The sequence below is a fragment of the Etheostoma spectabile genome, chromosome 22 (genome assembly GCF_008692095.1).
Source record: "Etheostoma spectabile isolate EspeVRDwgs_2016 chromosome 22, UIUC_Espe_1.0, whole genome shotgun sequence".
In the NCBI taxonomy this organism is placed as follows: Eukaryota; Metazoa; Chordata; class Actinopteri; order Perciformes; family Percidae; genus Etheostoma; species Etheostoma spectabile.
Window position 1 is genome coordinate 9,379,703 of NC_045754.1, and position 25,713 is coordinate 9,405,415.

The 25,713-nt window shown below is 40.9% G+C and overlaps 2 protein-coding genes across 7 annotated transcripts in view; one reads left to right on the forward strand and one right to left on the reverse strand.

Annotated features, from left to right (window-relative positions):
- LOC116672062 (uncharacterized) overlaps positions 1–25,713 on the reverse strand; it is a 26,456-nt gene extending 743 nt beyond the window's left edge. The window contains exons 1-12 of one of the 5 annotated variants that reach the window (XR_004327455.1): positions 25,371–25,713; positions 24,525–24,809; positions 22,694–23,293; positions 21,435–21,626; positions 20,736–21,080; positions 19,679–19,734; positions 19,434–19,540; positions 19,196–19,330; positions 18,474–18,605; positions 17,109–17,378; positions 15,689–16,522; positions 11,595–11,600 (exon numbers count right to left, since the gene is read on the reverse strand). Coding sequence is in view for 3 of the 5 variants with exons in the window: in XM_032503643.1 (XP_032359534.1) it covers positions 16,310–16,522; positions 17,109–17,378; positions 18,474–18,605; positions 19,196–19,330; positions 19,434–19,540; positions 19,679–19,734; positions 20,736–21,080; positions 21,435–21,626; positions 22,694–23,293; positions 24,525–24,670 (2,196 nt within the window). In the remaining 2 variants the exon portion in view is untranslated. Of the gene's footprint in view, positions 1–11,594; positions 11,601–15,201; positions 16,523–17,108; positions 17,379–18,473; positions 18,606–19,195; positions 19,331–19,433; positions 19,541–19,678; positions 19,735–20,735; positions 21,081–21,434; positions 21,627–22,693; positions 23,294–24,524; positions 24,810–25,370 lie in introns of those variants that run through there. The other 4 variants (XR_004327454.1, XM_032503643.1, XM_032503641.1 and 1 more) reach the window with 4 other exon arrangements.
- ankha (ANKH inorganic pyrophosphate transport regulator a) lies at positions 6,021–15,064 on the forward strand. 2 transcript variants are annotated; one of them, XM_032503644.1, is made up of 12 exons: positions 6,021–6,116; positions 7,244–7,460; positions 7,700–7,818; positions 8,106–8,189; positions 8,298–8,468; positions 8,685–8,819; positions 10,045–10,137; positions 10,222–10,314; positions 13,342–13,471; positions 13,575–13,698; positions 13,882–13,981; positions 14,176–15,064. In XM_032503644.1, exons 1-12 carry the CDS (start codon positions 6,021–6,023, stop codon positions 14,308–14,310), a joined length of 1,497 nt encoding a protein of 498 aa, XP_032359535.1. In that variant the 3' UTR covers positions 14,311–15,064. The 2 variants fall into 2 exon arrangements, with proteins under 2 accessions (XP_032359535.1, XP_032359536.1); XM_032503645.1 differs by lacking the exon at positions 6,021–6,116 and adding an exon at positions 6,217–6,448.

Sequence of the window (25,713 nt, forward strand, 5' to 3'; positions counted from 1 at the left end):
AGAAAAACAGCCCCAAAGCATGATGCTGCCACCACCATGTTTCACTGTGGGTATGGTGCTCTTTGGGTGATGTGCAGTGCTGTTTTTGCAACAAACTTTTGGAAGTATGGCCAAAAAGTTAAACCTTAGTTTAATCAGACCATAACACATTTTCCCACATGCTTTTGGAAGACTTGACATTTGTTTTTGCAAACTTCAGCCGGGCTTGGATGTTTTTTTGTAAGAAAAGGCTTTCGTCTTGCCACCCTACCCCAAAGCCCATTCTAATTAAGAATACAGGAGATTGTTGTCACATGTAGCACACAGCCAGTACTTGCCAAAAATTCCTGCAGCTCCTTTAATGTTGCTGTAGGCCTCTTGGAAGCCTCCCTTAGCAGTTTTCTTCTCGTCTTTCCATAAATTTTGGAGGGACGTCCAGTTCTTGGAAATGTCTCTTGTTGGTTGTGCCATATTTTCTCCACTTGATGATGACTGTTCACTGTGTTCCATGGTGTATTTAATGCTTTGGAAATTCTTTTGTACCCTTCTCCCGACTAATATCTGTCAACAATGAGATCCCTCTGATGCTTTGGAAGCTCTCTGCTGACCATGGCTTTTGCTCTGAGATGCAACTAAGAAAATTTCAGGAAAATTCTGCTGGAACAGCTGAACTTTATTTGTGATTAATTAGAGTCACTTTAAATGATGGCAGGTGTGTAATGACTTCTATTTAACATGAGTTTGAATGTAATTGGTTAATTCTGAACACAGCCACATCCCTAGTTCTGAGAGGGTGTGCACACTTATGCAACCAGGTTATTGTAAGGTTTTTATTTTTTATTTTTTCAACCTCGAAGGTTTCAGTTTGTTTTTCAATTGGATTTTTCACGTGATAGGTCTTATTAAAAGTGGAAAAAGCTCTGACATGATTTATCTTTGTCTAATTTTTTTACATCACCAAAACCTGCCATTTTAAAAGGGATGTGTAGATTTTTATATCCTGTGTTTATATATACTTGTTTAATATACAAACAATAGGACAGTTTTGAAGTTTAAGGCAAAATTGGTTGTTGTGCTCAACGTAGTAATGACAAAATATCAGAAAACCTTTTGTGACCCTACGTCAAATATTTTTTTATTATAAATACCTAATACTTTCTGAGATAGTTGTATTTGCAACTTTACTACATATTGATCGTATTTTGACTGATGTTACATGTGATGTAAATATACTGTATACACACTCACACATCAGATGAAATGCATTGTTATTGCTTTAGAGCAATGGTATAACACACATACAAATAGAAAAGGCTTTTTAAATCTCAGGAATGTTAAGGCGCAACAACTTGAAACCATTCCCTTAATAGTTCCTTTAACTGAATGATAGAAAAAATAACAAATAAATATAGAAAATATAGTATTTGCATCTTTACCAGAAACATCATTGGGTTTTACTGCCTTACTTGATTGATGGTTGTTTATGGGGGTAACAACTGAAGTTGTGGTTCAGGTGTGCTCTGTAGAGAGGTGCAGGACCGGTTGTGAGGCAGAATTGTGCTGTTAATTATTGGGGATGAAGATGACAGCTGTCTGGTTTTGAGATTAAAAAAAAAAAATCACATACACGGACAGCTGGCATGCTCATTTTCCTCAGTTTTTGATTTGGGGTCCAGAGCCAGAAGTCAGAAGAGGATGACACTCCATCAAAATACCTGAAGGGGAGGACAGAAGAGTTATGGTACATAAACATGAGAAGAGTTTTAAGAGCATCCATCATATTCAGAGGGTACGTTCTACTGAATGTGATGTGTTGTTGTTTGTATTATTTAGTTTCTGATGTGCTCCAACACAGTGCACAGAGGAACGTGACCAACCAACATCTGCTAGTTCCCTTTTCTCTGCAGTTTAGCACATCGCTAACATGCAGTGATATGCTCCTCCAGTGATAACTCAGCATCAGCTGCTTTATTTGATTTTAAGTTTAAACATTTTGCGGAAGTTGGAAAATTCTGTCACAGAAAAGAAGACGAGAGCTTTCCACTCTGTGGAAGCTCATCTGTGTGCCATGTTTTTCAAACTGCACTTTTCTTTTCCCTCATGATTAGATGACACTAGTAGAAATGTTTTGCATATTATTGTGCAGTGCAATATCATTTAAAAAACAACTGATCACATTTAAATCACTTAATTCACTTTGAGAGACATCATGGGGGAATCTTAACTGATATTGTTTCCAAGCACAAAGGTCAAAACAGAAGCAGAAAGTCTCCACAAGAACATAAGGATGGGATCCTGGGACTCTGATAAATCATCAGGGCTGAATGAAATATCAAATGATAATTACGAGGATGAGGATATAGGGTCCACTTTGTGGAGGGTGGGTATGAGGGTCCCCTAAAAAACCACTAGAGGGCGTGTTGTGTCACCTGAAAATCTATCTAAAAAAACTACACAACAAAAAATAATGTTATGTATTTTATTTAATTTCATTAAAATTTAAAATTTAAAATCTTCTTTTATGCTGTTTTTATAAATGTAATTCTGATGATTATCTTTTTAAAGCACTGTGGACTGGCTGTGAAATGTGCATAAATAAAGCTGCTTTGCCTACATTTGTCATCAGTTGGTAAATATAAATCCTACTTATTACAACAGTAGTGTACTGTTTCTAGTTTTGCACTGCATAGATATTAAAAATGTAACCAATGGCCTAATATCACGTTTTTATTTGAAATTCTTCAATATTTTATATAATACTAAACATTTCTTAAAACCAATTATTGTGAACATTTACCAAACTTTAACAACTCCCTGCGTATAGATTTCTAATCTCTGGGTATACTGTAAATACTTACAGCACTGCAATGTACGTTATGCATGCTAAATGTTTTGCTACCCTGGAGGGCTCTCTACTGCTAAAGAAATCACACACACGATAGCATAAATGTTACAGAGTGTAGAGTCTTTCACCAACTCCTATCAATGAGGTGGAACCAGGGAAGAACTTGCTTGGTTCCTTGTCTTGGTGTTCTGTGTGGCAATAACCAATGTCCACAACCTGTCTGCATTTTGGTGCGGTGACCCATTTATTTTCCTGACGGCCTGCTCACTGTCACACAAGCAATAGCCTACAGTCCATTTCATTCCAAAGACCAGTCTCCACCCAGTGCTCAAACATAAAGCTGCAGATTAATTAGCATAACAAACATGGTATATGAACAAAACAAAGTGGTGTAATGGTTCCAACACAGAGGGTTTTTATAATCTGAGAAACGTGTAAACATGGTCTAAGTCATTGGAAATGAATAATAAAATGAACCTGTTCATGCCAATACCAGTGATCTTGAGTCACCACCTCCTACAGCAACAGCAACAACAACAAAAACAACATTCTGTTGAACTACATGGCATTATTAAGTCATTTGGGGTCCGCTCAAACACATTTATACAAGGATGCCTGGGCACCACTCCATGTTTTGTTATCCAAAATCACATCCACAAAATGAGTAGTAGGTAATAGTACACACAGTTGGATAAACACTGCACTAAACACATTTCTGGTCATAAAAACCCGCTAGTCAATGACTGACTTTTTTTTTAAAGAATATTTTTATTTGAATTTGACAGACAGCAAAGTGAGAAAGAGAAGCAGGAAATCGTCACAGGCCAGATTCAAACCCTGGACCTCTGCATCAAGGCATAAACCTCTCAATACACGTGTGCCTGCTCTACCCACTGATCCGACCTGTGGCCACCAATGATCAGTTTTTAAAAGAAAACAGCAAAGTCCTCTATTATTAAAAACCCCCGTAAAAAAAGTTAGTATTTAACATGTGTAAGTGTACGTACAGGTTTGAGGTCTTAAGTAAACATCTGACTTTAGTTACAGCTGCAGAGTCCAGGCATGTCTGCCAGTACAAGGCTGTTTCAACTGTTACAATCCCAACAGAAGCTCCCTCAGGCACCAAATAGACACATGAACAACTTTTAACTAAACATTACTCAGGTTCCAGACTTTACTCAGCTTTTACAACACAAGCATGTTTCCATTTCACTAAACTGCAAACAGACCATAGTGGTTATCTGTGTGAAAGGGAAACTGTAGAATGACAATGTGCATTCATGGCTAAATTAACTTTTTTTCAGCAGTCGCCTCAGGTTGAAAACGTCAGTAGCCTAAGTAAGATACTGTAAAGTGACCTTGAGTAAAAAAATTTTTTTGTCAAACTACTGTTTCCAAGCCAAGAAATTAACTGGTATGCTCAAACAAAACTATGCAAATTGAAATGTATATATCTTTACCAATAAAATCATTCATTCTAAACCAAATTCTAGAGTCTTCTACCAACTCCTATTAGGCCAATGAGGTGGGATCAGGGACACATTTGCTTGGATGCATGTTCTGCGTGCCAATAATCAATGTCCACAATCTGTCTGCATTTCGGTGCTGTGACCCATTTAGTTTCCTCCCGGCCTGCTCACCGTAGCACAAGCAATATAGCCTGCAGTCCATTTCATTTCATTCCTAGTTTAGTTCCATTCATTTTATTTTGCACACAAATCCAAGTATAACACGCAGACCTGGCATGGTGAAAGCTGTTTTCTTTTCCCTTTTTTCACACACCTGTGTGCCTGTTGCTGATTACCTTTAAGCTTTATGCTTTTTTTAGGCCATGCTCCACCCAGTGCTCAAACATAAAAACTGCAGAGTAATTAGCATAACCGACGTGGTATACAAACAAAACAAAACAAAGTGGTGTAATGGCTCCAGCACCAAAGAAACAGAGCTCCAGAATCAGAATCAGGTTTAATGCCAAGGAAGTTGTTTTTAAGTCTTTGCGAGGAATGGTGTGTTGACTTTCCTGGTTGATTAAAAGTCTTAATGACCGAGCTGACATTTTATCACAGAATTTGGTCAAATACATCTGTGACAAAAAGATGCTTACAGTTAAAAAGAAATGCACCTAGTTTCGTTTTACATATGCCACAGAGGTGAGCATGTTTATGCTTATCTATATTGTTGTTGTTGTTTTTTTCAAATTTGATGTGTTGTTAAGTATTTGCAATAAAAAAAAATCATAAAAATGTCATATTGACACAAATGCTCTTGCTTTGTCCACCAGAGGTCAGGTTTTTACTAGATATTGCCATATCGGGGCTTGTTTATTTTTAATATCATTTATGTCCTTAAAAGAGGGGTACAATGTAAACAAAACAAAACTTGAATTATGGGACCAAACTATCTTTCTGTGTGAAGATACATTTGTAAATTTTAGGTCTATGAGTGTTTTCGACCATGTAGATGGAATGTATGTTTCTTTCCATCTTTGTACCAGAATCCAGTTAATTGTCCCCATTTTTTGGTGGCTTGTAAATAAAAAATAATAACCCCCCCCCCACCCACCCCCCCTAAAAAAAAAAGATGTTTATTCACCATGACATGCCAGTTAACCCTGCCTAGTCAGAACAATATTGTCTCTGTGTGCTGCTTTCAGGTAAACACGTTTCAGTCCTGTGTGTACAGGCAGTAATAATAAAAGCGAGGTATGGCTGATGATGTCACGGCCGGGATGCCTGGCCCACGTGTAGGCAGCAGTTGGTTCCAGCTTCGGAGAGAGTCGACAACAACGGGACTGCGTAGCGCAGGCGCAGTCAAGTGCGTAACGTTAGCTCGAAAACTAATCCAACCAGTTTCGGATTATTGCTTACATCCAAAGCTCTACCGTCGGATAGCGTGGGACACTTCCTCGCTCAAATTCGGCGCTGTTTTGATGTCACCTTGCGTCTCCCCCCCCACCCCCACCCCCATTGACGACGATTTGCGAAGAAGATGCGCCTGTCTGAAATTTCCGTTGACCTTCTCCTCAGCTCAGCAGCATCGAAGTGTCGTGAAGCGCTCCTGCCGCTGCCTCGCTTAACTTCCCTTTTCTCTTCTCGCTAGGTGCTTTGACTGTCTTCTAGCCGCTACTCTTTGATTTCATTTTTAATCGATCAAGACCGAGGCAGATGCCCCTCGCTCTGTCATCCCGGCTTGTACTATGGTGGATTTTCCATCTCTCAGTCCTTACTGGCCTCTCATCCGCTTTCTGGTGCCTTTGGCGATCACCAATGTTGCCATCGACCTCGGTGAACAGGTAACGTTATCGCTTGTGTTTTGCTAACGTTGTTTTTAGCTTAATGACGACAAGCTCAAGACTGTAGCTTTGCCTTTTGCTAGCAGCGGCTAACGGTTTTAAGGTAGTTTTTTTTTTTTTTTTTTTTGTATTCCACCGCTGGGAGAATAATGTTCCGGTGTGTCAACCGCTGCTGTTGCCGAGCAGCCGTTTCTAAGCGCCAGAGCACACTGACCCCGTTTTGATTTACTCTAAATATTCCGAACCTTAATTTGTCAGTGTGAAGACGCTTGGCTTGTAGCTAGAGCTAATTTAGCTGGCAGGCTGAGAGGCACTGTGAAGACCTCCATTAGGTTTGTATATACATTATTCAGGAGAGGAGTGGGAGGCCCTTGTTTATTCTGAGATTCTGTCGTCACTTCTGTCATCAAATGCATTGGGCTATAACGTTACTGCGGATTTTTATTTATAATCCAGCCTGGCCAAGAAAAGCAGCACACTACCTGCCTGTGATTTGACAATTGATAAATCAGTAAATCAGAATCAAGGCCCGTCTGTAGATCATGGCGGATCATGTACACAGATTAAACGCACGCCCTGGCATTTGATTTTCGTTGGCTGTCATTTTCCTGCTTGGTCATTTCCTGTCCTTTCTCAGCAATAGACTGGTCTGGTGGCTGCCCTCTCCCTAGAGACTTTAAGCAGATAGTGTGAGAGTACCAAAAAAAAAAAAAAAAACACACATTGTGGCTTGGAGATGATAGGATTAGCTTATGTAATGTCTCTGTTAGCTGGTATAAATAGCACATAGCCATGCAAAGGAAAAGGGCAGCTGTAGTAGTGCTTCTGAATGGAAATAAGTCTTGAATAAAGTGTTGTGGGTGTTTCCTGTGCAGACATGATGGTACATAATGCTTTGCACTAGTCAAAGGTCTCATGTTTTTATGTGTCTGTAAAGCACATGCAGTTATTCATTTAAATGCAAGGCTGTTGTGGAGCAGTATCTGGTCAGAGATAAAGTTAGGCTAAGTCATGGTCATGTGGGTTGCTCACACTGCCATACTGACTACCCCCCTTCTCCCTCATGTGCTGTCTCATTCCCCTGACACTTCAACCTCTCCACACCAACCCCACACTATCTTTTCCAGGCCCTTAACAGGGGCATAGCCACAGTCAAAGAGGATGCAATTGAAATGCTGGCCAGCTATGGCCTGGCCTACTCCCTGATGAAGTTCTTCACCGGACCCATGAGCGACTTCAAGAATGTGGGTTTGGTGTTTGTCAACAGCAAGAGGGACCGGAGGAAGGCTGTGTTCTGCATGGTGACGGCCGGGGTCATCGCGTTCGTCCTTCACATCTTGATAGGTGTGTGTTTAAGGATTGTTTGTGCACACTTGATTACATTCTGTGCTTAAACCGCATCCTGTAAAAGTGCAGTTTTTGGTATTTGTGGCAAACCGTAAGTTTTATTATGGTAGCACCCTCTGACAGCTTTCTTTCTGGGGAAGATCACAATCTTCTGCTGCTGTAAACATTAAAAAGAGGGTCGAAATGATCTCCTTAACCTCTACTCACCTGTAGTTTTCTCTTTTTTTCCCCTCTAGCTTACACAGATTTAGGATACTACATCATTAATAAGCTCCACCATGTGGACGAATCTGTGGGGCACAAGACAAGAAAGGCGTTCTTATACCTAGCTGCATTTCCATTGTTGGATGCAATGGTGAGTGTGCAGTATAGCAAGATTATTCTACATTAATAGTCAGACATTTTGTCATGCAATCATGGATTTAAACACATCTGACCTAGAAATTGCAGGGTTTTAATCTTCTGTCTATGCTGGCTCCAAGTGGTAGTGTATTCCTTGCTTTAAAGTCTAGCTCTCTTTCATTATATATATAGCCTGTCATCCAGCTGTGGTTGAAAGAAATGCCCCAAATTGACTCTTTGTTTTTAGTTTAAAGCTTGGTGTCTTGGGATAACACTTCTGTCCATTGTTCTGTTTTGAAGGCGTGGATTCATGCAGGGATACTTCTCAAGCACAAGTACAGCCTCATAGTAGGCTCAGCCTCAATATCTGATGTTGTGGCCCAGGTAATTAGATACATTTTTTTTAATGCAGAAGTCAGTTGAATAGTAGTTTTGTATATAATAGTTTTGTAGTTGATTTTTGATGTTTATCTTCACTGTTCTTTCCTACAGATTGTGTTCGTGGCCATTCTCCTCCACAGTAACCTAGAATGTGTGGAGCCTTTACTTATCCCGATCCTTTCCCTGTATATGGGTGCCTTGGTGCGTTTCAGCATTGTCGGTATGGGTTACTACTGTAAAATTCACGACAACATCCCAGACTCCAGTGGACTTGATGTGGGCGTAAGTGCTGCCTTTTTATTGTTAAACATGTTAGTTATTGTTAAAGTCTTCCTCTGTAAGAAAAAAAGAAAAAAATGTCAGAAATAAATAAAGGGTATGGACGTGAACTAAAGGGACAGTGGAGTTGGTTGAATATTGTAATAATAAAATAGGTTTTGAAGATTGCCTTGTGTCTAAAACAAGTTCTTTTTTTGGGATGTGTCTTGATCCCTGCAGGGCGATGCCACCATCAAAAAGATGCTGACTTTCTGGTGGCCCCTGGCCCTCATCCTGGCCACGCAGCGTATCAGCCGACCCATCGTCAACCTCTTTGTGTCTCGCGACCTCAAGGGGACCTCTGATGCCACAGAGGTGCGTATATCAGGAATTTAATTCCCCACTCATTTCTGAACTGTTCTTCTAGAAAGCATTTTCATATCATTCTTTACACTGACTGTCATATATGATTAGGAATACATCACTTTATGTCATTTGTATTTAATCTGGATGTTATTAATGAGCCACAAACTACTTGATAGTAATACTAGTATAATTACAGACTGTTGTTCAACATCGGACTTTATAGCTTTTTGGAGCCACTGGACTCATTTTTCCCTCAAGTTATTGCAGATGAAAAGCCAGATGCTAACAAACTCCATCTGGAGCTTTCTGGCTTACAGCGACCCTAACTACTAGAGAATACATGAAGCTGTTTACCAGAATGAACTGGAAATCATTGACAACACTGACTGCCAGTGGTTTAGGTGATTCACTACGTTCAAGTGGAACTCCAGGCATAATTTCACTGAGTGAAAACAATTCTACGTGGTCCTACTGTTCCTGCGTAAAGCCTGACAATGCCCGTTGTTGTTTGGGACACAATGACAAGCTCAAGGCTGTTATCCAATCATAAACTTGTGAAAAACGCATGCCGCTGGGACGGTGACACACGTGTTGCTTTCCTGTCTGCTACTGTTAGACAACGGTCAATCATTTAGCTGTGTGTGGTGTTTTCAGCATTAAAGGGGCGCTGTCACTGCCCGATGTGAGTCGAGTGCAGCTTTGAGTTGCGCATGCTCAGAATTAAATGGTTTTACGGCATAACGTGTCATAATGAAATTTGTGAAAATCCATGAAATAACAGCTCCTCTGTTTACTTGTGTCTGACTCCTCGCTCGGTCAGTCTGCCGTTTCCTCTTTCTCTGTTCCTCCGACAATGCTTTCCTAGCTTTCCGCTTTTGTTGCCGGCTCAGCCATGACGATAGTGTGACTAAGTCCATCGTTACCTTTTTAGCCGGTTTCTGAATGGGCGTATGCGTGCAGCTCCGTGAAGCAATTTGTTACATTGCGAGACTTGATATAACGCGACCCTTTGCGTCTTGCCTGCCGAAAAGTTGCAGAGGTGGTATTACCGCTCACAGGCATTAGGGGGAGCGAGACGACCACCCCCAAGCAATTAGAAAAAAGTCATATAACCATTCCAGTGACTCCGAAGTTGTTCTGTTAAGGTACACTAAGGTTAAAAAACCCTGTTACAGTTCCCCTTTAAAGTGGTGGCGTCCTGATGACTTATATCTGCCTGTCTTTGTCATTCCAGGCTGTGGCTGTCCTCACGGCCACGTACCCTGTGGGTCATATGCCCTACGGTTGGTTAACCGAACTGAGAGCAGTGTACCCTGCCTTTGACAAGGTAATCCAAACTCCCATTACTAGTGTTTTTTGCAGTGGTTATAGTTTATCGTTTACACCACTAATATTGCTCTCTTATGAACAGAACAATCCCAGCAACAAGATGAACGCCGGCACTCCTGTCACCAAGTCACATATCAAAAAGTTTACATCCTGCTGTGTAGCTCTGTCACTCTTGGTAAGATCTTTTTTTTTCCAGGCACATGATTTTACTCTCAGAACATAGCATGAATTAGCTCAGAAAGAAGGTGAGGTTAACAGTTTGTTTTAATGGGCTGTGTCTACACGGGCCTGAACGTCTGGCTGGAATTTGAGGAAAAATGAATGCCGTTTGGAGGTGGAACAATGAATCAAATGACAGAAAATTAATCAATTTTTGAAAATCCATCCATGGTTTTAGTCTATTATTAAACAAAACTGGCAAACAATTTTTTGGCTCTTCTCAGATTTGAGGATTAACATCTGAGTGAAGTGAAAGTCGCAGCCTTTATGAGGTTTACTCAAATGGGAAAAAACTAAATCCTCTTTTGAAGGCTTGCTGTAGTGCAGCCACCATGTTATTCAAACATCTAGACCGTCCCTGGTAGTTGATACAAATAGCATGACGTTCCAGTATTTACTGTCTTAATAAACAGTCCTACACTTGCGGTGTATTTGTTTACAGCCTGTGGTGTCCTTTGTTAAAAGGTGACCGCTGCTACACTAGGTGTCAGTTGTCCTACCGCAGTCCCCTGCAAAAAACCTCATATCCAAAGCAAGTCATTCTTGGATTAAAATCCCTGATCATTCTGCATACACCTGTGTATGTTTGACAGCAAATTATTATGGCTTGTTTTTTGCGGTTGTAAATCTATCTCTGCCCATGTTGATAAAAAAGAAGAAGATAAAAACACCGCCAGCAGGCAAAAAACACCGCCTCTTCTATGTTTACCTTTTTCTAATCCTGCTGTACCACAGATTAAAAGATACAGAGTGTAGGTCAGGGTTCACTTCCATGACTGGCAGAATCCTTCCAGTGTTACGCAGAAACAAGTTTGACAGCGCTTTTGCAAACCTCGCCAAAGGCAATCCTCAATGCCAAAGATTTGCCACCAAATCATTTCTGAACTCAACTGCTTTCTCCAAAACAAAGGCGAAACTCAGGAGTTCTAGAAAGGATCCTAGATAGAAGTTATTTATTCCTGTACAGCTGTACACTAAAGTTCAAAGGGATAGGGGTTCACAGCTTAGATGCATGCCGTACTTTTCCTTCGCCGTCCTGTCGTGGTTTCAGGTTGCAGAGAGAAGGAGACACATTAGGGTGGAATTTGTGAAGAGACTAATGGGCTTTTGTTTCCCCCATAACACTCCCACCCAAGCTTTAAAAGCTTAATAAAATAGGCATTCACGTAAAACATATCAGTTAACACATTCCAAAAGCCCCACACAGGTGTACTTAGAAGCAATGAGTGCTGCAACCACACTCTGTACGCTGCCGCTCCAGTGTTTTTGTTTTTCAGAAAAGAGTTTGAATAATAATGCCAACAGATCCGCTGAAACACTGAATCATCCAGGCTCTCTGATCGTATTTGCCTTCTACTTGACGTTAAAACAATGAAGTGATCTTCTAAAGTAAAAAGGAGCCATTGCCCCAGTTAGTTGTCATAACAGCCTGGATAAGAAAAACAGGAAGTTTGTGGCCAAGGTTGGGTCATGGAGGAGGAGGAGGAGGAGGTGGAAGAAGAAGAAGAGAGTGGCACACCAGCTGTGGAATCCCAGAATTGTAAACATGTATGTGAGGGTGTGTGCTTGACACAGCATAACAGGCTGATAGGTATGTTCTGTAGCAGCCTTGTAAAATACAAGCTGACCCTGTCAGGACTTGTTCTGGTTATGTGTGAAGGAAGACAACAGAATGGAAAAACAGCAGAGGAGGCAGGCGAAAGTATATTTGCAAAAGGAACGGCGTAATGTTCTCTAACAACTAATTGAATCTTATAAAAACAGACCGTGTTAAGGATGTCTCACCTTGGTTAGAGAAACCGCAGCTGATTCAGGAGAGAAGGCGGTTCGACTTTAGAGGTGGTGAAATATTTATGGAATTACTCCGGCCAGGTTTTGTTTGTGTACTCATTATAGAGCTTTCATCTTTAACAGTGTGTCATACATTCTTACATTTCTTATATTTTCTCTTCATTTTTTGTTAAGAAAAAGAGAAGTCAACTCCAGATGTACAAAATATTAACTATCCAAATCTGCCCTTACCCAGGTGTGCTGATGATCGGTCCGACTCAATCATAATTGTTAATTAACAATTAACACTAAACACACCTAACACTAAATAAGAGCAGGTGCTGTGCCATGTGCAAATGCTCTGGCACATGCCCAAGAGTGGGAGAGATGCCACCGAACAGGACGTATAAAGAAAGAAACACCAACAAGCGGTTGTGAAGTCGACCTACTGTTAAACTTAGTTTTTTTTTGGGATTGCCAAACTGGGTTTAAGATTTGTTTTTTTTCAACAAAATTGCACAACTGCTATTGGAGAATAAATAGCAATGCAATACATTTGGACCACAGCTGATTGCATGGTATTACATTTTAAAAATGGTTTTAATAGAGGATAATTTGGGTGAATTTCCATCTGTCGTAAATTAGAAAGCCTGTCTCACCTCCTCTCCCAGATGCCCGAGCAGAAAGCATGGTTGGTGCAAAGCGCAGATGGAGTAGTAGTAGAAGTATCCAGGTTTCAGTGTGCAAAAGTGTCTAATATGGGACTGGACAGCAAAGACAGGGATTAAATCTGAATCAACAGCAGACTGGCAGCGCCACTGAATTATTTCACAAAATATTCTGGAAAAACACCTTTTATGGATCTTAAGGGCCCCTTGGTGCTCATTAGGATTGAAAACAGAGAATGATTTATGGTCAGATCAGACAGGTTTAAACTTTTGTTTAAACACTCCCTAAAGTGCTTATAATACAGTAATGGCTTTGAGATGCGTTGGTAATGTTGCTTGGGCCTCTGCAACTGCTTCTAGAAACAATAATATTGCATAGTCGTGTGTTTGCTCACTCGCAATTTATGTGAACTTCAAAGGCCCACATTCAATCCGAAACCCCCTTGAGTTAATGAACTAATGAAATCTAATGAGGCGTGCCGGGCGACTCTATTGTGGTGCAGCGAACACAAAAATTAATTTGTTTTTGTTCATTTTGTGTCCAGCTTTGCTTTGTGGTGTTTTGGACTCCCAACATATCAGAGAAGATCCTGGTTGATGTCATTGGAGTGGAGTATGCTTTTGCTGAGCTGTGTGTGGTCCCGCTCAAAATTTTCTCATTTTTTCCCGTGCCAGGTAAGACACTAGATGTTTCAGCTGCATTTTCCCTCCAGCTGTGGCTTTAGCCGGGGCGTAGCTTGGGCCAGTGGGGTGATGTTTCCGCTTTGTGTGTTTGCAGTGACGGTTCGGGCTCATTTGACTGGATGGCTTATGACCCTGAAAAAGACCTTTGTGCTGGCCCCCAGCTCAGTTCTCCGCATCATTGTCCTCATTACCAGTCTAGTTGTCCTGCCTTATATGGGGTAAGTCAACACTTCAGAGCACCATGTCAGGGTCACAAAGGTCAGCACTGTGACTCAGGCTTAGTGTGTTTTAACATACGGTATTGCGCATTGTTCTGGTAAAATGTTCTTTTTTTCCCCTCACAAGATCAAACAGGAGAATGATTCACTTCCACATTTCTAAAATAATCCTTTGTGTTTCAGGGTTCACGGGGCCACACTTGGGGTTGGTTCCCTCCTGGCGGGCTTCATAGGAGAGTCGACAATGGTTGCCATAGCAGCATGCTATGTTTATCGGCAACAGGTGAGCACACATGGGTTGAGGTCACTGCAAATGTGAAAGTCCACACCTTATTCTGTGCTTTCTGCAAAACCCATCAGCCACCATGTTTAACCAGGCATGTCCTTCACTTACTATGACCATCCTGTTTAGTTCTTTTTTCCCAGTCACCGTTGACAATGCTGGGGTTTTCATTAATTTTTGTGCCATCTCTGCAGAAAAATAATGAGATGTCTAATGAGCTGGTGGTGGAGGGCGAGGACTCTGCTCCGATGAGCGAGGTGTGCGCCAGGACTCAGATGGATGCCATTGAGGAGCTCCAGGAGGAGGAGGATGAGGAAGAACAGGAGTGAACTTTGACTGCAGGCGATGGTTAAGCCGACCTCTACGTGGAACTTTGCTGAAGAAGATACTGCCGAGTGTTAGTGCTGGAGATGAGAGAGGACCCGAGTATGGTTTGGTTTCAGAGGTTCTCCCATCCGACTAAACTTTGAATAAGAGTGACGCGGTCTTCTTCACGTCGAGCTACACACCATTAAAACGCACACTGTAAAGAAAGCCATGCACCTCCAAGTGTTTATTCATCTGTGTAAATACCGTTTTGTCTTCCGACCTTATTAGTTTTTAATAGTTACATCATTGCATCGGCCGGTGTAATGACCACTTTCATGTTTACTGGTAAACAAGGGAAAACCCAGGAGAACGTTTCCTCCTCAGCAAGAATGAAATGTCTGTCGAGTGGTAGTGGAGTTGCCAAAATACAGAGTTATGTTATTTTATGAAGATTAGGCAGCAAAGGCCTTGCTTGAATTCAAATACAGAAATGTTGTGGGACTATTGGGTTGTGCAATCGTATTTTACATACAACAGTGTACAGATTGTTTTATATAGGTAATGCAATGTGTATATTTAATAGCCCAGAGGGGTCAGGAATCCCTCATTATATCATTGCGTGTGGTAAAAAATACAATTATGATTGTTCACTTTTCATGCAGTCCATCTACTTTTGTTTTGCCAAGCATTTTCCTGGTAGTATTCAGACTGTTGTGTGTATTGTATATACTGTATAGGCATTCTTATTTGGCAAATAAATTGCTTTATTACTAACCCTCGTCTTTTGTTAACAATGGCTCAGACCCCACTGCTGTATGCGTAAAATAATAGGTATTGCAAAATCAACCATTTTTTTCTCCTAGAAATACTTGTAAAAAGGTAGTGCTTCTAAAAAAAAAAAAAGTTCAGTCCACACATCATAGGAAAATCCATTGTATTCAACCATGTTTTACAGATGGAGTCTACAAAACCCCAAACAGACGTAATATGTCTTTTCTGTATCTTCGGAAATGTTCTCATAAAATTTGGAAAAGCTACAACAACAGAAAAATACCTTGAAAAATTGTACTTTAATTGTATCTAAATGCCATCCAAAAATCTGATGGAGAAAGAACATTCCTGCTAATGGCATAATCAATGTTTTACTGTTAATGTATCTCCTTAAGAAAATTGCCTCTTATCACTAATAACCAACATTCATTCTTATTGTGCATTATTTCTAAGGCAACATGGAGGACCAAGCAAGCATTTACTACTGAATCCAGTGGCTGGCACTGTTGCCAGTATTTGCAGCAACATTGGCATGTTTTTCCACTCAGAACAGCTTGGTTAAAGGCAACACCTTACACCACCCACCCACGCACACACACACAGACACACACTTAATTTTAAATTGACTTTTTGACTAAATGAAACAGAATAAAATAATACACAAATTAAAGTGCCCAAATTCCAGTGTAAACACCAACATTTATGTTGGCAGCTCCATTGAGTTTTGATCAGGATTTTAAAGAGAAAAATCTAAAACAAAAGAAGGTTGCTGAGAAAATCTGGGCATTTTTCCTCCCTGCCTTGAAGTCAAAATGACACCCTGCAAACTAATTTGGACTTAACTGAGATGACCATGCGGTATCAGATGCACATATGTACATGTACTCAAATAGAAAACTCTGTATACAGTACAGTGTGTACAAAAGCGTGTAAACCACATCTTGTACAGGGTCTCAAATCAGCATATTTTTTTAAAGGAATAGTTTATATTTTGGGATATTTGCTTTTTCGCTTTCTTGCTGCGAGTTAGATCGATTCAACTCTAAAGTCTAAATATGAAGCTATACCAAGCACCCAGTCGGCTTAGCAGTCTTTGTGCTAAGCTAGCCAGTGTTTAATCTAACGCTCAGCAAGAAAGCAAATATCCAAAAATGTCAAACTATTCCTTCAATTGGCGAAAATCTATTCACCTTGATCGACCTGAGGAGTGTTTTGTTTGTATGGCAGGAGACTTCTCTGCAGTGGCAATCAGCTCGAGTTGGGCCGCTTGTGTAGTTCTTCTACAGCTTCTACAACTGGCACATTGTAGTGGCGGTCATCCTCAGTGACGAGGCACACGGACGGCCAGTCATCCTTATGGTCATCTGGGAAGTAGGTGATAAACTCCTCTGTGTCTGCCTTGTACAGTCTGTAAACTTGAATGGTGCACTGCAAGGCGTAGCCCAGCAGGAACATCTCCACCTGTACAAACGGCACAAAGCAGGGAGATAATTGCACGGTTACAGAGGAGGCCAGATCAAAATACATTCTTTTCAAAAAGCACAATGTTTAATCAGCTGTTCAAGCACATGAAATGTATGGGTGGGGTGTCTTTATGAATAGAGGGCCAGTAAAAGCTTTAATCCAAAGAGTGAAAATAACAATTAATTCACTCAGTGGCCTGTCCTTCCTGAAACCTCCTCACCCCTGGGGCTGATAAAGTTGATATTACAGCTCAACAGCACAAGCACAGGCGTGTTTTACTGTTCAGTTCTCAGATTATGACGAGGTTACATTCTCATGACATCCAACAACAGTTGTTGTTTCATTAGTTATCAAGCGTGACAACAGTTTATTCAGCAGAAGTTTATTGCTGGATTCAAAAAGGGATGGAAAATCCCAGCAGCTAGTTTCTAGCAAGTGTTACCATAAAAGGGTTCATGTAAATGCTCCCTACCTGCTGCAAAACTACTTAATGTAGCCAGTACAACATGTTTTTAAATGCCTGTCTAAGTGGGTCTGTGATTGGCTGGTCAACAAATAAAAAGCGGCCCAGGGTCTCTCCTACCTGCTCCAACCCGGCGCTGAGGCCCACGTGGCTGAGGTGGTTGGAGAGGAAGGAGCGCGGACAGTCAGATGAGTCCCGAGCAAACAGCAGCCAGCAGAAGAGCGGGATGTCTCCGCCACCCTGCATGCGGCTGTGCAGCTCCACCGCTCTACCCAGCATCAGCAGCTTGAGCGCCTCCAGCAGCCCCAGCTCCTCTTCTCCTCCCTGAAACACTCGCTCGCAAAGCTGCTGCCGCTCCACAGCGGAGGAGCAGTCCACTGCTGCCTGCCACTGGAAACAAATTGGTGAAATTAATCAATATCTATTTTGATGAGCATGTAATCATTGAAGTCATTTAGCAAGTATAAACTGCTAACATTTGCTGCTTATGGCTTTACAAACGGGAAGATTTGCTGCCGCTTTCTGTTTGCTTCCACTTTAAACTTTTATTTTCAGACAGTCTTACTGATGGGCTATTGGATTTCCATTTTCCCCATTCCCTGCATATCCAGTGGCTTCAGGAATTATTCAGATCCCTTCATTTTTTTTGCACATTTTATTGAGCTGTCAATGTGAATAATCTACACCCAAAAACCTAAAAGTGAAAACCTTATTTTTAGACCTTTTTTGCAAATGTAGTAAAAACCAAAAATCTGAAATCTCATTGACCCGTTGTTCTGGCACTTTAAATTGTGGTCAAGTGCATCCTGTTTGCTTTAATTATTCTTGAGATGTGTCTTGAACTTCATTGGAGTCCACCAAGGCACACACCTGTGTATATGTGGTCCCAGGATTCCCACTGCCTGTCAGGGCAAAGGAATCCATTTACAATTACATCTACAACACAAAGTGTTCAAAAAGTGGAGGGGTCTGAATACATTCTGAAACCACTGTTAGTGCACATAAACCAGAGTAACACAAGAGAATCTATTCAATGTATAGAATCCATAATGTTGGACACCAAACCAGCACACAGCTACCTCTCATGAAGCAAAAGAAGTCTGACTTAATAAAAAATAAAAAACGTGTGCAGTAAACACCAGAATTCCTCACAAGCTACCAGTGGCCCACTATAAATTCTGCTTGGGGCCTTATACGGTTATAATAAAGAGGCACTGTGGTTTTAACAGTTGAAACCACAATTTATTTGAGGCTGATCAGGGATCATCTATCCCTCTAAATCCTTTAGAGCATTCCTAGGCTGTGTTAAATGACACAAAGACAGAGGTACCACATGGTACCAATCACATCAAAAAGCTCTGTGGATGAATATCAATAGCCTCAGTGTCTACTGATAGCATGCAAATAGTGCTGTGGTTCACTTGCTCGGTCTTTGAAATACTTTCTTACTGTGCCCATGTTTCTGAACAGTTTTGAAGCCAGTACCGTATTTCGGAGAAGCTCAATGTAGCCTTTCAGCTGCACAGCGGCATCTTCTGTCCGATCTCCCTGCAGGCATTCTCCACGAAATGTCCACTGACTTATCAGACCTTCCTGGGCCTCAAGTTGCTTCAGAAGCTGTAATTAAAATGCTGAGATGAGATTTGATGAGCTGTGTTCAAATGAGCTGAAGCACCAGCAGTATTAAAACATAAACATTAAAAAAAGTTATCAGACTTTTGGATTTTTGTTTTGTGGCTTTTCTATATTTTCTGTGCTGTAATGGTCATGTGTAATTACCAGTTTGCAAAACCCCGGCCTTGAACAGCGAAACCGTAGCTAGACATGACTGGGCTGTTGAGCTAATGTTCAAAAGCTGTTTAAAGAGTTAAGAATGATGTCCTTTTTGAAGTCTTTCCACAAAACCAAAAACACAACAGCAAACGTGTAAGGAATGAATTAAACAGCGTGTAAATTTGCTCTAAGGGAAGCTGAATTCTGACCCCGGCTTAGTAGCTTACTACCTACTGTACTGTTTAATTATTTTTGCCTCAGACATGTTGCTTAAATCTGTCTTTTAACATAATATATTGTCAATGTATTGATAAGAGACCACATATTTAAATCCCAGGGCTAGCTAGCTGATGTGAGCTTTATTGAATTAAATTGCCTAACTGCTATGGGTGTTAACTAAGGGGCATGGGGCTTAGGCAACAGTCAACTGATACCATGTCCTCCTGCAGCCATGCAGGCAGCTGGGTGCTGTGGGAGAGCACCTGGAACAGCGTGGCTCTGAGGGCACAGTAGTTGTCCCCCCTGACTCTCCTCACGCTGCCAAACCTCTGAGACATCTCTTTATAACCCTGCAGCCGCAGACCGGAACACAACAGGAAGTCTTTTAGCCATTCACGTGAAAAACAACAACAACAAAAACTGGCACTAATGTGAAGCATTACAGACACCAACCTTTCTAATGAGAACACTTTTGGCAGTATTTCCTTTCCACTCTCGCTCACTGTAAAACAGAATATCCACCGCCGGGGCCAAACTGCATCGGTCCTCCACCTTTAAAACTGAGAAAGACAGAGGAACGTAAGAGGAAATTATGGACAAAACAAAATGACCACGGTTTATATTTTACAATACAAAAGTTGTTGTTTGAAATCTCTGATGCAATTTCAGTACATAGATGTGTGATTGTGTGTACTGACACGCAGTTTCAGGTGACGATGACAGCTCCTCAGCTCCTCTGTACAGGTCTTCTTCACTAAAAAGGAATAAGACACTTACTCTATAAGTGTAATACCTAATGCATAAGGCTGGCTTTTTCTTATTGTCAACAAGCCAAAAGACCAAAACCAACAACATTGTTGTGTATACAAAGCCTGATAGATCTTCATCCTCTGTGCTGTAGAGCGCCATTGTGGTCCCAAAACTATTAAAAACATCAATGATCCACAGTGTTGCACTGGATGACATGTTCCTTCATTTCAATGAACATGGGTTAATCCCACAAATACCATCCTGCTGCTGTAAATACTCCCTAGCGCACTAAATAGGTATTATTCCGCAGCTGAAAACAGTCCTCAATGAATACAATGTTGACTTCTTTTTGAGTAACGTTTTCTAAAAACCATAGTGCTAACATATTTTAAGAAATGACTTAGCCTTTAAAAAAAAACAAAGAAAATATACTGCATGTTTGTCCCACATGTTTGAAGAGTTACGTCTCCAGTAGGATCAAATGAGCCGAGTGCCACACGGTGTAGAAGTGTGGATAGACAAACAACTAAATTGGTGGTTTTAGTCTTTTTATGAAATTCGTTGACAATAAAAAATATATACAGAAATCAACCTTATCCTTTAAACTCACAACAACAACAAATATTCTAATGCTATTCCTTAATCATTTTTTTCCCAAACCATGACAATAGACACCAAAAAGTCATCATCACATCACAAGTGTGTCCTTTGTGGCGTAGCAGTATGCACACACAGAAATTAAAGCCAATATCACTTGTTTGACGATGTCTCTGGGGATGATGTGTAAGATCTTTTAAAGTTGAAGATTGAACACATGGTACTACTGAAGGTCTACGTTGCCACACAGTTATGAACAATCCCTTCCTGTGTCGCAGTTAAACATCTTGTTTCAAAATTCCAAAATCATTATTCCCCTCCAAATTAATCTTTCTATGGATAAAACGCCTGACACATAATGTGATGTTCACTCTATAATGCCACTAAAAAAAAAGGATCATTACAAACCTGTTCCCCAGGCCGTCTTCCGCAGAGTCGTCCTTCTCTGTGACAGGTATCCCATCGGCCTTTCCTTCCGTGGATGTGCTCCCTGCCAGCTGCTCCTCTTTTCCAGTTACCTCCTGAATCTCAGAATCTTTCCCAGCCTGAGTCTCGGCCTCTGTGGGATTCTTCTCCGCCTCCTTCTTAATCTCATCGTTCTCCTTTGCTTTGGGAACATCTTGATCTTTCTCCTGCCCTTTAGGCATCATTTCCTCTCCAATATCCTGTTTGATGTTCTCTAAGGAAGTGACCTCCTTCGAGCTCGTAGCTGTACAACCAAGATCTGGCTGTGCATCCTGATCCAACTTTGAGCTGGAAAGAGAATACACATTTGGTGCCTTCCCTGCTTTATATGTATGAATCAAACACTTACTATTGATGTCAAACTCATATTAAATAGTATTTAAAAAGTATTAAATGTGGCACCTAAATGACATTAGATATCATGAAACGTTTTCAGTTATACGTATATTGTGAAAAAGAATATAAGAAGGAATGAGAAAGAACAGAAGAAAAGGGATGTGCAGACTAACTTTGCTAAATCAACTAGCTGTGGTGTGTATACGCCCCCTACTGGTCATAGGGAGGCTCTGGAAAAAAAAACAGTACACAGTTTGTGTAAACAAGCATCTTGTTTCGATGTCACAAAACTTTGAACCTACTGACCTCCTGCTACCGGCGGCTGTGGGCTCTGGCTCCCAGTCGCAGTCGGCGGAGTCTCGTTCCTCAACACAGTGGTCGAGTCCCGTGGGCTCTGATTCAGGAGGAGACTCACAGACATCGTGGATGTGTACGACATCAGGACCGGCCTCTTCGCACATTGAATAATTCACTTTTTCTGAATCCTCTGTCACAGCACTAAATAGAACGACAAGAAAAAGATATTGATTACAATACAGCAGGGACTCAGTCTGCTAATGCACATCACTCATTGTACAGGTTGTGTGACGTGAATACAATGTTTTATCACAGCATATTATTGTAATTGTCATTTCTGTTTTGCCCGGTGTATTTAAAACTTGACAAATAAAAGTACTTCATCACATTGCTCATGGATTTTGCAATACTGCCCTCATATACCGTCCCTTTGGTCATTAACACCAAGTGATAACGACTAAAGGGACGGTAAGCTTTGCTACAGAAAACATCTGAAAAATAAACACCTGTCGGTGTATGATATACCAGTTTACACTGGGTGACATAGTAAAAATACTGTTCATTGTCCATGTGTGTATATGTACACAGTATACACACACAATGGTATTTTTTGAGGTCATGAAATATCACACAATAGGGGGACAAGCACGGCAGTAAGCATGATCAGTCTGCTTACAGTAAATGACTAATGAGTCTGTGTTACATTATTTGACAGAAATCTATGCATTTTCCTGTCATTCTTGACAATGTGACAAACAAAAATTTATATTTTGCTTGAGTAAATAAAACCCCAATTCACAAAACTGGTTAAAAAAATAATATTTAAAATACTCACTGGGAGTCTGGTACAGACTCCGGAGATAAAACAGAGATTAGCTCTCAGATTCAAATTAACATTCTGCTTACTCAAAAGGTTGTTTGGTAAATTGCTCTTAAACACATTAAGAGAGGATTTAAATTGCTATTTTTTTTCTCAGTTCTAGTTATTTTGGTGCTGGTGATTTTCCTATGGGGCTGGCTAAAACCTTTTTGGGGGGTGCCAAAAATTCCTCAATGCAGAAAAAAACCCTGCATTGGTCTATAGTTGTCAGATTTAGCATTTGCTTTACAGTATATTGTTTTTTAGACGTCATTAAAAAAAAAAAATCAAAATATGGAAATGTAAACTGAATGGTATATATATCCAATTCAACCTCATGGTATGTTGCAATGTCCTACATCCTAAACGGCAACAGAAACTTTACAGTTTGACTTGCCATGTGACTCACCAGCTCGGAGACGCTTTGCCGCTCTCCTGACTGACCCCCGAGATGGACGACACCTGACAAGGTGCTGCAGCGAGCGGAGTCTTTGGCACAGATAACACTTCATTGTTTTGAGAAGACTCCCCTGATGGCTCGAATACATTGTTTTCGATAGTGACTTTGGAGCCCACTTCTTCATCATGTGTAGTGACCAATGTATTATGCTCTCTTGTTGGGTTTGTCTCAGTATGGTTTTCAGGGCAAACTGCCTCTGCTGTTAGAGAGCTGCTGTCAGGGATTTGGTCCTGCAATGCTGGGTTTTCTTCTTTTGATGCCTCCGAGACAGCTGTGGTGTGTTCTTTCTGTGGAGAGTAACAATGGCATTGCAGGAGTTCAGCTTGTCCACTGAATGCAAGACGGTCCTTAACACTGTTATCTTCTGCTCTGGTGGAGTTTTCTTTGAGTTTAGACTTTTTGCTGGAAGAAGGCGTTGCTGTTTGTAAGACCGCCTTCTGACAGGGCCCATTCTCTTCAATGTTATTACGCTTCATCTCTGCAACCTCAGGACTCTGCTTCACCTGCACAGCCTCCTCCACCTTTTTATTGGCCTCGTCAGGCACTTTCCTGAGTGACATAACACAGACAGGACGAGCAATGTCATATTATACAACAAAAATCCTTCAAACCCAAACTTGTTGCAGCTTTGATATTGTGAGTACAATAGCCTTTTCATGAATAGGAAGAACCCAGAGTAGATATGTGATCCCAGATAACATTTTGCAGCATGATATCTCAAGATTCTTTCTGCAATGTAGGAAATCTATATGTAGTATGTCATCTTTATGTAGTACCTCTGCGCTAACCACTAGTGTGTAAAATAACAAACAAGCTCCTAATGGTGCCCCTGCAAAATAGCCTCGGGAAGGAACTTGTTTGGGTGGAACATGTGTACGTTCAAAAGTTGTTATAGTCATGCGTGTGAAAACTCAGATTGGACAGACAGTCTAGCTAGCTGTCTGGATTTACCCTGCAGAGATTGGAGGAGCAGGTAACCAAAGTCCTCATAAATCCACCGGAATTTGGAATTCCAACACAAAGAGAGTGGAGGGAAACAGACATTGGCAAAAAAAGTGAAACCCGGCGGAATTTCTAAATCTCAGTCTCAAAAAAGGTAATGGAAGAAATAGTGAATGTGTGCTATGAAGTCACGGATGTAAATTTAAATGACCTTTGTCAACTGTATCATGTCAAAGCCATACAAAATGCTCAGGGCATCTTACTGGACTCCCAGAGATTTAATCTGCTTCTATCGGGACTGGGGGGGGGAGAGTTATCGAAATGGTACTAACCGACACATGAGGTCTTTTATTCCATCGGTTACTGGCTTATCAAACAAAATGTGGTTTGGTCTATTAGCAGCTGTCGATGCAACAGACTGTCCTCCTGGTTTCTGTTTTTTTTATGGCAACTTTCTAAAAGTGGGTTTGGCAAAAAGAAACAATGCCAGCAGTGAGTGTGTAGTTTGGTATCAATTGATTTTATGCACAGCAGTATTGTTCTGTATTTGTTGGCTTTTGTCTGTGAGCAAAATTGCCCCTCTGGGACATTAAATGTTTACTCTACATCTCTGGGATCATGAAATTATCATAAATAATGATGATTTAACAAAATAACAGGCATACAATAGAATAAAAATAAAAAAATAAAAAAAATCTGTTAAGTTTGCATGAGTAAAAATTATGTCACCAAATCATGTAATGACACAGGCTACATAGTGAGAAGGCAAAAAATAAAATAGACTGAGGGGGTCACTAAACATCAAAAAAGGGAACTATTACTGCAATGGTTTTCTCACCTGATGTCATCTTTTTTAGGACCACCGTTGCCCACCACAAGTGTTTCACCTGTAGGCCCAGTGGCCTTCGGGTCATCTTCCAGCAAACCACTTCTTTCCTCCGTACTGCCACAGGGACTCTCAGGGCGACAGCAACAGTTCCCCATCTGCTCGCTCCCTCTTCTTGGGAGGTCAGACAGGTTGTAGGCTGAAAGGTGACCTCGTCCCAAACAACGACCAGCGACCGGATGAGTCGCTGAAGCCTAAGGATTTCAGGAGTCCATGATGATGAGGGTCATGCTGCTGCTAAAGCCAGGAAGCAACCATGTTTGTCTTGTTTGTTATAGAGTTGATACTTAAAAGCACAATGTGCAACATCACTGAATGCATGAGTGAAAACACTCTTGCCTGTGTAATATAAAATGTTACAATGAATCATGAGACCCATCAGATTCGGCAACTTGAATTTTAGTTATGTTGCCAACGCAAATCTTTTTTTTCTCCCTCTAATCACATACTATAGCATGATAGATGTCCACAACAATTGTGACAGAGTGGATACTCTCTGTATCTAAATATCATGTGGTCACATTTATTTGATCAACATCTACCAACATTTCTGACCCTATGTAAATATTAAGAGGCCACAATTTTAGGTAACACCTACTGAAATACAAAATCTAAAACACGTGTAGTGTAAAAGATAGCTTAAATCATAGCTAACGTTAAACCGTGGTAACACAAATTACACAAAAAAACGTTACACCATGTCAATACAATACAACGTAAAGGAAGTAACAATGACAGCACGTTTCACACTGCACATTCAGCTGTCACTACCATATTAACAAAGACAGAAAAACATACCTCGATTGAGTTAACTTAGAGACAAACTCCGAAAGCTTGCAACCATGTAGCTCATATTCCAGTTTCACTTTTGGTTAGCTGGAAAACATGCTTAAGTTAGCTAGCCAGCTAGCTGAGGTAAACTTAAAATATAAACATGCGCTACTAAATACCGATTGCCGCTCATGAGAATCACTGCTGCTGCGCTGGTTACCTTCTATAATCACTACACCAGTATCGTTTATTGCGTTATATTTCATAAATAACGGGTATTTACTGGATTTTATAGGGAACATATGTTGGTACGGACCTCTAGCATAGCCGGAGCAGCAGGTCACGGCTCGGTCCGAGCGCATGACGTCAT